Below are 17,940 nucleotides of genomic sequence, written 5' to 3'. Positions count from 1 at the left end.
AAGAAAACATCAAAATACCTTCCATTAAAGTACAATATCACCAAAAATAGGTATAAAATATGGGTCTAAAAAAGCATATATTATCAGTGTATCAGCTGTCAGGGCCAATTAGTGGGTGTTAAATGATGCTTATGTGGAGGGTTTCAAAGTGTTAATGTCAATTGGAAAAGACCAGCTAAGATGAGTGAATTTGGGTCTGAATTTAGGCATGGGGACTCTCAATTTTAGCTCCTCTAGTGACTAGGGCGGCTAGCCATGGTAGGGAAGGTGCTCAAGTGGCTCAGAGAACTCAGGGGAATCTGTCACAACAATTAATTTGGGCTAGTGATGGGTTTTCAGAAAAATATCTTTGGCTTAAGCAATTTAGGAAACAAATCCCTTGATTTAGGGGACCTTTGGTCCATGGATCACCTACAGTGAGCTAAGTGGGTCTAGCCTGGTCACTAGACTCCACCTAGTGGCTATGGTGTCATTAATTTGGTCATTTGGGCATGGCTAAGTCAATTTTGGTGAAGGTGTTCAATTTGGGTCAAATTGGCTTGAAGTTAGGTTTGGGCTAGGGGTTGTTTTAGCCATGACATTGAGCCCAATTAACTAATCAATTTGGTGTAGATGATTGTCATGAAGGGTTTAAAAAAGATTTGGGGTGATTTTGAATTGATTTGGAGGTCCAATTAGGAGGAGGTTCAATTTGAGGGATTTTGGGCATGTGGTCAATTTAGGGGTGTTGGGTTAGACTTGGGCTTAGGTTGGGCTAGATTTTGGATAAGTCCAAATTTATGGTTGAAAATGGTTTAGCGGGGTTAGACTTGGGCTTAGGTTGGGCTAGATTTGGGATAAGTCCAAATTTATGGTTTAAAATGGTTTATCTGAATATTATTAAGAGTTCTCAACATCAATCGGGTGTCAATTTTGGGGTTTGGACATTCATTTAGGTGACATTTGGAGACATGGGCAAATTGGGGCAAATTTGAGGATTTTGGATTTGGGATAAAATTGAGTGGAATTGAAGCTTGATCAAGGTCAATTGAGGGTTTAATTTGGTGTGTTGAGCTGTTTCAAAGAGTTTATGATGCATAATTGGGGCCATTGGGATTTGGCTAAATTGGGGATTTTTAATTGGAAGGATTTGGGGGTTCAATTAAGTGGGATTTGGCTAAATTAGGGATTTTTGATTTGGGTTGAAATTGGACTCAAGTCATGGGCCAAATAAGCTTGGATTTGGTTTGAAATTATCATAGGCATGATGATTTTGAGTTTTTAATTAAAATTGAGGGAGATTGGGGTCAAATTGATGGACAATTGGGGTGAATTTGGGGAAATTGGACCCTTAAGAGCAATTTGGAGTTTTTGGTCAAAATTGGTAAAATTGATCAAATTGGGTTCACTTGAAGGGTCCAAATTAGTTTTGGGGATATTTGGGATGATTTTGAAGGTTTTGGGAAAGTTTGAGCCACCAAGGGTATTTTTGTAAGTTTGGCCAAATTTGGGGGTATTTTGGTAATTTTGGAAATTTGTAATTTTTGGTAATTTTGGAAATTTTGGGATGTTTTGAAACTTTTGGGAGGTTTTGGGAAATTTGAGTAGTTTGAAATGGTTTGAAATGAATTTAGAATAAATTTGGGTATTTTGGGTGAAATTGGGATTTTTGGCAAAATTTAGGGTTTGGGTGTGTTTAGGTAATTTGGATAGGTTTGTGGGGCAAAAGGCTAAGTTGGATATTTTGGTGAAATTGGGGTGCCAACCACTCTATGTGAGCCATGGACCAATGAAATCCCTATTTAGGTCATTTATGTACTGGTCCTAGCTAAACCTCAGTGGGTCTAGGGGACCATTTACATGAGTCTCCCAATGGATCAACGGATCAAAGTCAACAATGTTTGGGTTGAAGAAATTTTGGGTTTAGGGTTATGATTGAAAGTGGGTGAAAGTGAGTGAAAGTTAGTGCAAGTGAATGAACCAGCTCCAGACCAACACCAATGGTCAGCCTTAAGGCCAAGCAGTCCTACGAGGACTCACCTTGAGCTCCCCCATATTGACCCCACCTACTAAGTGCTAGAGGTTAGGACCAATATATGGAACTTCAAGTTGAGAAAAGAGTGGTTTAGGGTTTCTAATAGTGAGGGTTCCTTTTCTAGTCTTTTAGGAATAGTCAACATGAAAGTCCTATGGCTAGACCCTAGACTACTAAAGAGGAAAAACTAAACCTCAACCAAAAGTGAGGTCAACACGAAGTTGTATAGAGTCCAATACTTTTCCTCCCTTCTGACTCTTTTCAATAAGCAGTACTGAGTCGGAAGATTCACCAACCTCTTCTACACGAGCAGTTTTGTGGTTAGGCGTTTAACTAGTTTTTATTGATTCTACTATCCTTTTTTCGCCGACAGTTTTTTTCTCAACTCTTTTCCTCTTCTCAATCAACTGCAACTCCTCACCCACCTTTTCCTTAAGGAGTGGGCGAAAACAGTCAGGTTTCCTTTTTCTTTTGTCTCTTGTAGGGTAGGTTCTAGAAATAGGGAGAAGTAATTGAAGACATAAAGAGCATGGATTATTCGTCATACGATCAGTCGATCTCATTTGCCGATTGAATGAATAGAATGAATGACCCAACAAATACCACATGGCCTCATCAGCACCTACTTTCATGTAGTTATCATCATGACAATCAACAGTCGTCCAAGATGAGGTTCTTTAGTATAGACACAAAGATCGAACGTAGGCTGCTTGTCAGATTAGGTGATTCACCCTCTACCTTCCCGATGAAACAATCCTACACAACAATGACGAGTCTTTACAGAATGGGCGATCAAAGATCTAAGTCGGAGGCTGCTTGTCAGATTAGGTGATTCACCCTCTACCCGCCCGATGAAACAATCCTACGCAACAATGACGCATCTTTACAGAATGGGCGATCAAAGATCTAAGTCGATCGAAGGATGTTTGGTCCAACCAAATGAATCCTAACTGACCAAATAAATTTCAACCAAGTGAATTGGATAGTTATCAATGTAAAGTTGTGTTTAAGGCTATTACAAAATGTAGCGGCGCTAACAGCTATTACGGGGTTAGAAAAAATGTCATTCAATTGCAAATATGTAAATGTAATGGCTCATTAATTATAGTAATGTCTCCTTTTTAAAATGAGGACAATCATATAATTTATCAAGTCCTACCTATAAACTATAAATAAGAGGATTATTTTCAAGAAAAAAATCTCCGAATGGCATCCTCACTAAAAATATAAAGACGGTTTAAAACTTCTTTCTTTCTTCTCTCATTCAACTAACGCTCTATTCATTGATCGCGATCCACAAAACAATTTAAGATCTAAAACTTTTCACATTTGAAAATTTATGTATACTTTTAAGATCCAAATTTGAGAAATTTTTGAGAACATAGCAAGGTTGAATCAACAATTTATTTATTTATTTGCATGCATTTGAGTCGTGCAAAATTTTAGGCATAATAATTAATGAGTGGCATGTAAATTTAGATGAAAAGGTTCAAATTCATATATTTTTAGTAATAAGAGAATATTATAAAAGCATTGCTGTCGTCCTAATAGTTAACTAGTATCTCAATTAATGCATATATCGCTTAAACTCTTAAAAAAATAAAATTTAATTTAAATAGAATTTTAAAACGTAGACTAAATTCAAATTTATCTGGAACTATATCTGAATGGGCTTAGATAGAGTATAAATATGGGGTATTTTAATACATATTGCATAATTTTAAGTATTCACATATCCAACACCTAAAATTTGTTACTTATTTAAATAGTATCAAATTCTTGAAGCCACATTTAAAATAAAATTTATATTAATTTTTTGAGAAAAGATTTTTGCATGCATATATTATTATGTGATTAAGACACTGAAATGCTCTTCAATTCAAAATTTCCGTATTAAGTATAATCATATGATTAAGATAATAAAGAATTTAAGAAGCCACATTTAAAACCAAAACCAACTTCATACACAAGAATGGACACTAGTTTTAACCAAGGTTAGCAGAATAGCATCGAGGATGATGAATATACGCAAGATCCTACGCCTCATCAAATGGATAAAATATTTCGTGTTGCAATTTTTTTATTCAAAAATTCAGCCTCATCAAATGGATAAGTATACCAGTTCATTTTACCAAAAAAATGTTGCTAGTTTTATAAATAAAAAACATTTCAGTGACAAGTGTAAATTTCTTGAAAAGGTTGTTGTAGTTTTGTCCCTTGTGAGAAAATTTATTTATAAAATAGTAATTCAAAGCCAAGGGAGCACACAAGTGAAATTTTTGGTATGCCTTCAGTAAAAGAATAATTGCCTTGATGTTGATCGCAGAAATATTTTAGCGGGTAAAAAGAGAGCAGAACAATAAATCTGATAATGAAGCTGGAAATGCAAAATGGACGCAAAAATGCATTAAAATTATGGGAAAAAAAAATGCCTCATGGAACACCGCTGGCGGCCTTTAAATGGTAAAAGGAACCGGGTGTACAGTAAGTAAAAAGCAGCCCCTCAAATCATAGATTTATGGTTTCCAATGATAAATGGGTAAGCTAATGTTTCGGTGAAATATTACAAAAAAAACTGGGTTGGGTATGCCTGCTCGTACCCATTGTAGTCATAATAAAGCCTTTCGCCACGAGATATGTCGCGACAAGCGATAAGTAGGACTCGACACTGACCATTGACATCATATCTGACACATTTAACGTTCTGCTTCTTCATGCCTTTCCTGCAGAAAAATGATAATTCAACTGCAGTAAGTTCTGACATTCAGTAACAACTGCAAGCAGATTTGAGTGCTTCGATAGAAAAACATGAGAAAAGAAAATAGTAGAGCAGTGTTTACGGAGTATGGTTGTTAATTCCACTGATGAAACGAGCAATATTTCCCCTTTTATCTGGACAGATGACTAAGCTATGAAATGGATTTGTTGCAAGGAGAAGGGTCATCATGCTGTCACAGTCATCATGTTCTCGCCTTTTCAAGTAATCCACGTCTCCAGTGTACTCCGAGATAAAGGTCATGTCCTTGATGTCCTCATCAGCTTCCACTGTGAAGCTGCAGTGACCCAACATTTGTTGATTATAATAAATTGGAAGCCATGTGAATTTAGTGGAGGTAATTACCCTTCACATGAATCAAAAATTACAACCAGGGGAGGGCATTCCCCTCTCCTGTACATGGTCCTGCACAGCTCTAAAGTTTCTTTATCTTCTCCAGCCAGGACCTGATGGTGGAAAAAATTTAGTAGAAAATAGAGAAGGAAAACGCTAAAAAAATCTTGAGCTAAAGTAAAGGAATGTTGCGATAGGGATAAAAAGAGAAAAAAAAAAGCAGCTAAAAACTTTAATATATTTTTAAACCTGCATTCCACCCTTCTCTAGGATGGCCGTATTAGCAGAGCTAGCGGCCATTCCAGGAAAGTAACTTAAATCATTGCTGAACTCCATCTTCAATGAAGTTAGTGCAGTTGCGAGAGAACCCATTTGCACAAGTCTTTGATTCGGATCTTCGCTTGGAGAAAAGGGCACTAATCTCCTCCGTTTCTTTTGGCTGCATAGAAAAATGGAACGCCTTCTTTTCCTTCCTTTTGAAGCGAGGACATTCAACGGCATTACAAAAAGTCATTATACAAGTGATGAGTATAACAAAGAAAAGATTTGTCAAGGATAGAACTAAAAAGTGTAATATCTGATTTAAGGAGTTGGAATGTTTCCAGAGGGATGAAAGCGCACATCTTTCAGCGAACCCTAGACCAAGTGAGGTTCTGAAAAATTTTGGGGCCTTAGGAATTAGAACAAGTAATGACATCTTAGTTGAGGATTAGCAAAGTTCCAATGGGGCATAATATCAGCCCGTCCGTTGTTTCCACGACTGTAAACAGTCTACAAGATTTGTTTATGACACAATTATGTGCTAAAAGGTATTGGATATAATCCCAAATCAAATAATAGAAAATATATTGATGTAGAAATATCAAATAGTTGACCCTCAGCAATAGGATTAAGGTTTTTGATTGAAATTGGGCAAAATATTAATGTGTCTAGCTCAACTATGGTCTCATTCAAGTTCATTTTCCCTGATAAGTCATATCGAAGTCATTTGTTGAGATAGCATAAAATCATTCTTGTGATTTTTGAATCCCATGGATCTCACCCATCATTCTTAATGTAAGTAGCTTCTAAATTGACCAAGTTCTTAATGTAAGTAGCTTCTAAATTACAAGGAAGTGATGGCTGATTTGAGATAATCTCATGTGAGAGCGAGATTGTTAAAGGTGCGCGACGCTTTAAATTTAAACCCATATCACATAGTTGGAAAATATTTTGACATTAAAATTTCAATCAATTGGCTTATAAAAATAAGCTAAAGCTTTTGGGTTAAAAAAAGAATTGATTGTTGGTGTATATAGCCCGACTTTTGTCCCCTTTCGATTCATCCTCCCAAACAACACGATTTATCAATTCTAGGCAATTACAAATGAACTTTTTAATAAGCAACTCAACTTAATGATCATTACATCTGAAGTATGAAAAAGAATAAATTTCATTCATATTCCTGTATAAACTAAGTTAACAGGATAAAATTAGCTTACCCCAATTCAACAATTATTATTCAGCCTATTAATTGATTGTATAGGATTGTAATCGAGGCAAGTTGAGCAATATCTGTGTGGATTATATTTGGTTTAGTTGTACTATAAGTTATTCATGTTAGCTCGAGCTCGAGCAGATACTTGACTTGCATAAATTTTTTAATATTATATTTTTCTTGTACTTGATTTCTATATATTAATTAAATGAGTATTTCAACGAATTAATAAACAACCTAAACATTTAAACAAATATCTAATTTTTATTTAAATTTATTAACAATTAATTTTATAAATTTCAAGTAATTGCATAAATTGAAAATTACTATACCCAATTTAAATAACATCGTATACAAATTACAAGCAAGCTTCGTCGTATTTAATTAACAAAAATATGTACTAATAAATTAATTCATTAAAATAAAAAACGAAAAAAAATATATTTAATTGATATACACATTTATTAATGAAAAATAAATTATTTTGAAAAAAAAAATAGAAAACTAAGAAAAATTAGACCTCAAAGTAGACTCATGGGTACCGAGGCAAAAGTTGACTCGTTCCCCGCAACAAGTCCATCAATAAACTGATCTTCTTTTCCTATTATTGGCACAAGGGCAGCAACAAGTACTACAACAATAAAACTAGTGGCAGAAACAGCATCAGCAGTAGCAAAAAAAAATCTCAATAGTAACAACAAAACTATTCACAATCCTAGTAACAGACTTGGCAGCAACAACAGACTTCTTCTCAACTAAGATCCTCTTTAGAGAGGGGAACTACTTGTTAGACCACAAGTTGAACTCCACAGCGGGCTCAAGAGACTTGACAATCTCAGACTCAACAGTCTCAAACTTAACAACGACAACAGTAAAATTCCCAAACTTGACATTAGTATTGTCAAATCCTTCTCCACACTTGATTACTGGTCTATCAGACAAAGCATTCTTCCTGACAACCATGTTCATTCCAGTAAAAAACGAGAAGATCAGCTTCGGCGACCATATTTTCTGAAATTTGAAAATTTCCAAGAAATTAGTTTCATTCTGTGCCCCATCTTTGTCGTAGAGATTTTCTAGACAAATAAAAAAAACTCTTAACCTTGTCTTGTAAACCGGGCGTTTCTTTCGAAACTTATACACATAAATTTTATTTTGGTTTTATTTTGTTTTTTTTAGAAATTTCTTTCATTTTGTTTTATTTTATTTATTATTCTATGTCGGTAAAGAAAATTTCAAAAAGGATAGAATTTAGGTTAACTTGTCAAAAACAAGTCAGCCTAAATAGAGAATGAAGCAGATATGAAGTGAAAGACTTAGTCCTAAAACGGAAAAGAATTGATTTTATTGCAAATTCATTTCAATTGTTTTCTTTTATCCAATCAATAACTTACTAATTCACAGGGAGTTCCATTATTTAGAATTGAAAATTCTAGAATTCATCTATTTAAGAATAATTCAACAGATGGTTCTAGAATCAAGAAAATTAATTGATTATACTTGCTCAAGAATGAAATTAGCAAGGTATATCAACGGAACAATAATTGACACAGACACACTATCGATGCATGAAGACAATACCACCCATCAATGATGAAGAGAAAAATTAGTCCCAAGCCGAGTTGCTAGAAAAATATGATTGTTTTTATTTTATTTGAAAAGAAGATTTTGATTTGGAAAATATAGACTGAACAAATAACAAATATTTAATTGTTTAAAAAATCGAAAGATGAAAATATCACTTAACAATGGGTACAATTATTCAAACTTCAAAGATTTAGAATATTTGCTTGGTCTGAGAAAATATCTAGATCGTTCCCCTAATCTATTTGGGTTCCTAATCTCTGATAGGCACAAGCTTCCAGTACTTCATTTTCACTCTGAGTTCTTATGATTGGACCAATTCTTCGTCTTCGAAATTCTTGTCCCAGGTCATTTTCTCTAAATGCAAAAAATTTCTGAAGTATGTTTCTCCAAGGGTCTGTTTGGGGTAGCTGCTGCTTCTCAGCTTTTCAACTGCAACTGCGCTGCCCTAAAAAGATGTTGCGAGGAAGCTGGTAACCTGTTTGTTACAGTTGTGTGAAACAGCAGTGGGGTAGTTGTTTATGGAAAAATGACAATTCTATCCTTTTTTAGTAAAGTTATTTAAAACAGAATTGGGACAACCACATATTTGATGCTTCAGAAGCAGAAATTTATTTCAAACAGAACAAAAGTTCATATACACAACTTGCTTAACAGTGAGTAGAGAAAGTGCTAAAGAAAAAGAAAAAAATACTAAGAGAATGGATAACACCAAGCCACAACCACATCCACCCCAAGCCACATCCACCCAAAGCCATGCCACTTAACACCATGCTACACCCATAACACCATGCCACATAACCCATGCCAACCCACATGCATAACCCAAAAGCAAAGCCACTCCAAGCCAGCCACTGCAAAGAACAATACAATGCCCAAGCCGCATCTACAATAATTTTTTTTCCTGTCTTTATTGTTGGATCATCATGCAAAGACCAACAGAACCAAGCCAATATAGAGCCTCACTCAAAAAAAAATCTAACATCAAATTGTTGTCATCCTCAATCCATGAACGAAATTTTTTTTTTCACACAGCTGACCAAACAAAAAATAAAGACACCAAAAACGTATAGCATTCACATCAAATTCCTATATCCAATCCATACAAGGCATTTGCATATATGCCAGTAAAAGAGCTATTCGCATTCGCATAGAGGAAGGTGACAAAGCAAACCAAAAATGAAAAATCAATGCATTCGCATTTATTCTAGTAACAAATGAGGAAGATGATGAACCAACAAGCGTGAGATGCGTCGAAGAAGAGGAAGGAGGGGAGGGAGGGGAAAGATCACACCTTTCTTGCACAAGAGTCGAAGGAGGTAGGAGAGGATTAGGGTGGAATTGAAACAAGGCGGGGGCAGACGGGTAAAAAGCCAAAGGAAAAAAATGAGCAGTGGGGTCAAACCCGCAGCCCGATTTATGCGATATCGCGGGGTACCATGGCTGCCTTGCCGCCCCAAACAGCGCCGAATCAGGGCCCCCTGTCGCGCCGCAGGTGCACCTCCACCTCAAACTTGGCCTAAGTTACCTGTAGTAAACAAAGTGCCTTTAATTGGTGCTATATTCTTTCACCCCAGAAGAAATTTATGATCTCCATCATGATTTGTTGGCACATTATCTTTGATAATATGATACACCTCAAGAAAATAATATCAGTTAGGCACCTGCAAATAATGATTTTGCCATCCTACAAAAGAATCAACTTGCAAATTTGACGTTTTGCTAACTCTCTTAAATAACATTAGATCCTCTAGGTAAGAAAAAGGAAGATGAGCAAATTCCTTGGCAAATCAAGGATGTACAAATTAGTGCCACTTTTTTAATACTTTTAAATGGCTCATATGATTGAGCATAAAATTTTCTAAAATTTGTATAAGCATCTCTATACAGAAAGAACTTAATAAATATGTGATATCTAACATTATATCCATCAATGCAATGGCGAAAAATGATACGTGTAGCCAACCGCACTTAGTGAGATGAAAGCTTGTTGTTGTTGTATCTTTATTGCTAGAATTCAAGTGGAAAGAGATATAACTCTCCCAGAAATAAAGAGAATCTGGATAGGATATGAGGCTGAGGGTTTTTGGCAGGAAATAGTTGCTGAACAAAAATCATTCTACTGCCAACACTGTAAAATGTTTGGCCACACAATTGAAAGATTCTATAGGTTCCAACCCCCATCAAGAAGGACCAATCTCAAGAATCCTAAGGACTTAGGATTCTGGAAAGAATGCTGAGGAGATTACAAGCAATAATGCTGAGGAGATCAATCAGTTGAACTATATCATAAATACTCAGCAAATTAACACTACACCCACTGCTGGAAACAATTCCCCAAAGAACTATGTTTCCACCCCATCAGGAGATCCTTTAAGGGAGCTATCTGACTCACAATCTGAAAGTAATAATAAGGCATCCCCAAGGAGATCTATCAGAACAGAAGTTAATGAGATTATTATCATTGCTCCCCCATCTCCTGCACTAGGGGGTAAAGGTGAAGATGTGCAAGAATGCTTACAAAAAATAGATCATGAAATAACAATAGTGGATATCACTATTGCTAAGTTACAACAGACACTTGAAGAAGATTGGCAAATTCAGACAGCTAAAAAGAAAAAAAAAAGGCATCAGAAGTGTAGCAACTTCAACAAGGAACAAGTTCTATGAATACAGATGGAAAGGCCAGGGATAAGAATGGTTCCCCCTCTAAATACCAGAGAGGCAGAACTAGATCAAGGTCTCAGCCATCTATCCAACTCCCATCAATAAATGATTAATATTTTGTGTTGGAATATTAGAGGTATGGTCGATCTCCTTTCACTCAAAAGAATTTTGCATCTAAACGACAAGCATAAACTTTGGTGTATTGTGATACTTGAACCCATGGTGCACAAACACCCTCAAAGATTGATAAATAAATTCAATGGTTTTATTCATTTTGCTAACATCAACAAAAAAATATGAATCTTCTGCAGAAAAGAAGTTAGTTGGAATATTTTGGGGAATCACCAACAATTTCTTCATTTATCCTTTCATATTAATGGTCACAGGGGTTTTGCCTCTTTAGTTTATGCAGGTTGTACTAAGGATGATAGAAAGGAACTATGGCACTGTCTCCACAAGATCAGTCAGCAAATGACCTCTCCCTGGTTAGTTGGGGGAGGATTTCAACTGTATTGCTTCTTCAGCAAAAAAATCAGGTGACAGACCACAAATTTTTGAAACAAAAGCCATCCATGAACATATTCACTAATGGAGACAAAAATACCAAATTTTACCATGCGTACATCAAGTACAAAAAGAAATGTAATACAATTCACTCTATCCAAAATACTGAAGGAACTTGGCTCCATAACAATAAAGCTATTGCTGATGATGCTATTAACTATTTTAAAAAGCTACTAAACCAAGTTCAACATACAAGGCTCCCTATTAAAACTCATCACTTCTCTGATGAGCTGAGTTATACTTCCAACCTTAGTCTTTCTGATCCCCCTACTGAAAAGAAAATTTGGGAAGCTATTAGCTCTATTGATAGCTCTAAGACTGTTGGCCCTGATGGTTTCACAGCTGACTTCTACAAAAAATCTTGGGATACTATTAAAGTTGAGGTTATTGCTGCTGTGGTCAGTTTTTTTCAAGGTAATAACCTTCCCCATCACTTCAAGGAGTCCACTTATGTTCTTGTTCCTAAAACTGAAGTTCAGAAAACTTGGGATCACTTTAGACCAATCTGTATAACAACTATTCTCAACAAAGTGATAAGTAAAATTATTGTGAGAAGAATTCAGCACCACCTTGAGGTTTTGATAACACCCAATCAGACTGCCTTTGTAAAGGGCAGGTCCATCATTGATAATGCTTTACTAGCCCATGAACTACTACAAGATCTGAATAAGCCTTGTAGAGGGGGTAATCTTATTTATAAATTGGACATTAGAAAGGCATATGACACAATCGGTTGGGATTTTATAATGGAGATACTCACTGCTAGGGGATTCCAACCTGCTTTCTGCCAACTTATTCAGAGATGGCTACACAACAATGCCCACTCTATTCTCCTCAATGGGCATGCTTGGGGATCTTTTACTGCTACTAGAGGTTTGAAGCAAGAGGACCCTCTATCCCCCACAATTTTTATTCTTGTCATTGATTACTTGTCCAGAATTCTTGATGCATCCCTTCTTCCTCAGAATTATTCCAGATACCATCACAGATCCAATATTGCAATTTCTCACCTCCTATATGCTGATGATATTATGTTCTCAAGTGCCCATAAGAATGTTGTGAAGAAAGTAATCCAAAGTCTACAAAAATTTCAACATCACTCAGGGATGTATTTTAATACTGATAAGTGTCACTTGATCTTCAATAAGAGAGCTTCCCCTAACTGTAAACAATGGGTCACACAACACACTGGTTTCTCCTACACTCAGCTTCCTATCAAGTACCTTGGAGTTACTATTCTTACTGGCAGAACTAAACAAATTCAATTTGAGGAAGTTCTTAATAAGATTTCCTCCTTTCTTTCTGGATGGACTCAATCCTTCCTCTCTAATGGTGGGAGAATTACTTTGCTGAAAAGTATACTAACTACCTCTCTCTCTTACATCTTGCAGATGACTGCTATGAAGAAAAGCACTCAAATTCAAATGGAAAGAGTTTTTAACAGATTTCTTTGGTCTGGTAAAATAACTTAAATGCATTGGGCTTCCTGGCAAAAGGTGGATACCCCTCAGTTGGCTGGAGGAATTGGCTTTAAGGCCCTCAATCAACTGCTTCAAATCAACTTGTGTAAATCTGGATTAAATTTAGAAATCAGACTTCATTATGGGCTAAGTTTATGTGGGGCAAATATTGTAAAGATCAACACCCTACACTTGTGGACAAAAAGATTGGAGATTCCAAAATTTGGGTGAAGATACTTAAGATTAGGCAGACTGCTGAAGGCCTATTCTTATGGGATTTGGGAAATGGGAATATCAACTTTTGGCTAGATCACTGGTGCCCCAAAGATTGGTTAATTCCCCTTATTTCCCCTAATCCTAGTCTCAAGCTTGTTGACTGCTGGGAAGGCAACAACTGGTCACTTCAAAAACTCTCAACAATTTTGCAAGAGCAGTCTGTAAAGAGGATTGCCACCATACAATTTGATAGGACAAAGATTGATAAACCTGTTTGGCAGGCTTATTCTGATCAGAGCCTTACAAAAGCTATCTACTCCGGATTATATGGCTGGGAGAGGATACCATGGGGTGGAATTGTCTGGAATAAATTTCTATCCCCATCTATGGCATTCTTCAGCTGGAGGATTTTCCAATAATTTCTTCCTACTGACGATATACTCAAGTTAAAAGCTCTGAGAGAGCCTTCTAGATGTGGGTTGTGTCTCCAAGAGGAGGAATCTATAACCCATCTATTTTTTGAATGTACCTTTGCACAGGGAGTCTGGAACCAGCTTATGCAACATCTAAATATTGAAGCCTTCCATCTCACTTGGAATAAGATTTTTACTTGCTGGCAGAGCTGGCATCAGATAAACTGTACTCCTATCCCTTTCATTGTGGCATGGTTTATTTGGACGAACAGAAATAAATCCAAATTCGAAGACACTATTTACACCACTGAAAAGGTGGTTAGAAACACTATTTCCTACATCCATAAGATGATCAGATATAAAAAATTTCTAAACATCTCCAACTCTTACTCCTTTGGAAAGGAAACTCCTCTGCATATCTATAAAGTCTTATGTAAGCCTCCTAAGGGTAACACTATCAAGATTAATACAGATGGAAGTTTCTCTGAGCTGGGGGCTGGGGTGGGTGGAATTTTCAGAAACCACCTTGGCCACTGTCTTCTCTACTTCCATACTCCTGTTTTGGCTGTTAATGCCATTGAAACTGAGATTATTGTTGTCTATTGGGCAATTAACATTGCAATAAAGATTGGATGGACTCATATTTGGATTAAAGTGGATTCAAATGTGGTCATCAATTTACTTAGCACTGAGGATGTGATACCCTGGCACCACTCTTACTGAACCCAAAAGATCAGAAAACTCTTAATCCACATCCAGGTGAATTTCACTTTTATTTTCAGGGAGGGCGATCAACCTGCTAATTGGCTTGCCAAATATGGTATCAGCACCAACATCACATTTGTGGCTACCTCCCCTCCTCCTCCACTTCTTTTTCTGCTAAATTGAGATAAAATTGAGGTTCCCCACCTCAAAATTTGTTGGCTAAAACATAATTAAGAGATAGTTCCCCTTTGTTGTGGTTTTTTTATTTTCAGACCCCCTTTTTTCTGTATTTTGCTTTCTGTCCTGGGGAATTTTGTTTGTATCTTGTTTGCTTCTCCTCTCCCTTATCTGTTGTAAATTTTTTATGTAGATTACTAGCTCTTATTCTTGTGGGAGTCTTGTTTCTCTACCCCTTTTGTAAGCTTTTGTTTATGTCAACATAATTTTTAAAATGTGGATGGAGCCACGAGAAGCTATTTTTTGCATATATACATATATATATATATATAATAGTAAATAAATATGAGGGGGAGACCACACTTCTTGAGTGGCAACCCTGAACCAGGTAAAGAGGGTCAGCCGGTCATTTACCACTTGCCCCCCTAGTTGAACCAGTTCAGCCTTCCCCAACTGGTTCAGCCCAGGTAAGCGCTGTGTTAGTCTTCCGAGGGTGGGGGAGTTTCGTCCTCATTCGTTAATGCTCCGAATTTTTCATAGCATGCAGTCAGATCCGTTATATTGAAAGTAGCAGAAATATAATAGTCCCCTAGTAGGTCGATCTTATAGGTAGTGTCGTTCAATATCTTGAGGATCCTAAAAGTTCCATTTGATCAATGTTTGAGCTTGTCAAAAGCTCTCACTGGAAAACTTTCTTTACCGGCGTTATTATCTGTGACGAGAATGGAAATGGGCTTGGTGCCATAGGACATCAACTTCAAGATTGGGATAGTGGCCAAGTTGAACTTAAGGCTGTCTCGTTACTTAAAGGTCTTTGTGAGCCATGGATGTATGAGTGCAAGGGAGTTAACCTTAAGGGCGAAAACGACAACATTATAAATTTTTTGAAGTCTGCATTTGTAGTTAAGCATGGAGATTACAAACTCACGAGGCGTCGGACTTAACTTTCCTTTTGAACTTTAGACCATTTTTTTTTTCACATGCCTCGAGAATGTAATAGCGCAACTCATTTTTGTGTCAAGCTTACCTAAAGTAGTCATATCTTTTTGATGCATGTAGAAGGAAAAAGTGGACTCTTTTCCATACTTGTAGCGGATAGATAACAATTTTTTATAGCATGGATGCATACATGTATAGTTTTTATATCCAATGAGGATAAATCCCAATGAGTTTATTGACTAGCTGCAATCTGTTGAACCAATTTTTGAATATAAAGATGTACAAGAAGACAAACGGGTCAAGCTAGTCGTCATTAAGCAAAATATGGGTGCTTCCCTATAGTGAGAAAATGTGCAGAGGCAGAGGAAAAGATAAGGCAATGAAAAGATCACTAGGTGGGAAAGAATGAAGAAGGTAATGCATAAAAGTACCTCCCACCCCACTATCGCCAGGATAAGTTCCTAATACTCAACTTGCAGAAAAGAGATCCTTCAGTTGAAGAGTTCACTGCCCAATTCAATCACTTGCATATGAAATGCGATCTAATGGAGCCAGAGGAACATGCGATAGCCAGATATCTCTAGGGTCTGAAACCCAGCATCAGCAATGTGGTACAGTTGCAGTCATACTGAACGTTAGGGGATGTCCAGACATTAGCCTTGAAGGTGGAAAAGAAACAGAAGCAGAGCCGATAATAATCATCTTTCAAGCAGCAACCTTCAGACAGACTGTCACCTACAATTACCACAACCGACAGGGATATCTCAGTACACACATGCAAGCCAAGACAAGGAAATGATACTATAGATAAAAGAGGGAAGAAACAAGAAAAGGCAACTTCTCCGATCCGGTGCCGGCCAAGAAGTGCTACCGATGCCACGGCTACAGCCACGTAGTATCTAGCTGCCCTACGAATAAGATAGTCAAACTAACAGATTAAGGCATCGTAGAAGAAATTAGCAATGAAGAGAAAGAGGAGGAATAAGGTGAGGAGTTTCAGCTTCCCCCAGATAAAGGAGAGGTGCTTGTAGTTCGATGGATCTTATAGGCTGAAGACACTAGGGATTCACAGTGGCTTCACCACAACACATTCTACACCCGTTGCACAGTGAAAGAAAATGTAAGCAGTCTAATCATCGGTTGAGGGAGTAACAAGAATGTGGCATTGATGAAGATGGTTGAGAAATTGGCACGAGCAACTCAGAGGCATTCTCAATCATATTCACTGACATTACTAAAGAAAGAGAATCAGGTCAGCATCAAACAAAGATGCTTGGTAGAATTTTTTATCGAATGTCAGCTGGAAGACCAGGTGTGGTGTGACGCAGTCCCTATGGATGTGTGTCATCTTTTGTTGGGATGATCTTGGCAAAATGACTGAAGGAAATAACACGACAGATATTAAGGCATGTATTCCTTCATCAAGGATAGAAAACGCATCACCCTCCTTGTTTCAATGGAGTCCGAGGTCACAGGATCCCTTTTCAACAGAACGACGTTAATGGAACAAGTTTTAGTGATAACACAAGATGGGAGGACAGAAACACCCGCCCCAGATACAGGAAAGACAAGGCCAAGGTTACTTTAGGATCACACTGTACCAGCAACACCACTGTCGTGTGAGAAGGGTTGTCTGACTACTCTCACTATACACACAATTGAATAGATCATATGATACTTTGGAAAGATTCACCAGTATAAGCATGATCGCGCTCTTTATAGTCATTCTTTTTTTCTTGGTACATGCGCTTCTACTTGTTGATCTCCTTTCCCACCTCTACGTGGAGCATATCTTGCACCCATTCCTTGGCATCCTCAATAGTCTCTGATGTCAGCAAGAGCGGTACCAAGACAAGTGGAGTGAGAAGGTTGTGCCCGTACACGTAGTCTGACTCGCTGATCTATTATAAGCAAATTCAACTTGGGCTAGAATTAGATCCCACTGCTTAATAATTTTTTGCCACAAAGCACCTCAAAATATTCCTCAGACTACTTTTCACTACATCCGTTTAACCGTTAGTCGATGGGCGAGCTGTTGAAAGAAATTAAAGCTTAGCGCCAAGCTTTCCCCATAGGGCCCTCCAAAAGTGACTCAGAAACTTCACACCTCGATCGAAAGTGATGGTCCTGGGTATCCCATGTAGTCTCACGATCTTTCTGAAGTAACACATTTAAAGTCCTACATCCGCCCTCTAGTTGTGACCATATGACAAATTCTGCAATGCTTGGCATGTCGCTCCACATCTCTCGTTAGTCATGGCCACAAAAAAAAAATTCTCTCATGAGTGAGAGAGTCTTAACCTTTCCTAAGTGTCCTACAAGCCCTTCACTGTGACTCTCTTGAATAATGGATTCTCTCAGTAAGCATCGAGGGATACACAACCTATTCTGGTGAAATAGATAACCATCGACCTTCTGATACTCCCTGGTAGATCTCTCACGACACTACTCCCATATCACTCTGAAATCTTCATCTATCCAGTACAATTCCTTCACTATCTCATATCCTACGAGTTGAGTCTGCATGGAAGTGATCAGCAAATGATAGTGCTTCAGTGTGTCAGCTATCCAATTCGAGCTTTCCGCCTTGTGCTTAAGCACAAACTAGAATAATG

The 17,940-nt window shown here is 37.3% G+C and overlaps 1 protein-coding gene across 1 annotated transcript; it reads right to left on the bottom strand.

Moving 5' to 3' along the window:
- Positions 1-4,396: 4,396 nt before the first annotated feature.
- LOC110036029 (probable Histone-lysine N-methyltransferase ATXR5) lies at positions 4,397-5,873 on the bottom strand. The gene is made up of 4 exons (XM_020740378.1): positions 5,373-5,873; positions 5,136-5,236; positions 4,855-5,067; positions 4,397-4,737 (listed from the first exon to the last, which is right to left on the bottom strand). Exons 1-4 carry the CDS (start codon positions 5,622-5,624, stop codon positions 4,578-4,580), a joined length of 726 nt encoding a protein of 241 aa, XP_020596037.1. The 5' UTR covers positions 5,625-5,873; the 3' UTR covers positions 4,397-4,577.
- Positions 5,874-17,940: the final 12,067 nt, after the last annotated feature.

Source organism: Phalaenopsis equestris, unplaced genomic scaffold (genome assembly GCF_001263595.1).
Source record: "Phalaenopsis equestris unplaced genomic scaffold, ASM126359v1 Scaffold201709, whole genome shotgun sequence".
Taxonomy (NCBI): domain Eukaryota; kingdom Viridiplantae; phylum Streptophyta; class Magnoliopsida; order Asparagales; family Orchidaceae; genus Phalaenopsis; species Phalaenopsis equestris.
The sequence above is the reverse complement of the archived record's forward strand: the minus strand, read 5'-3'. Positions and strand labels throughout refer to the sequence as shown.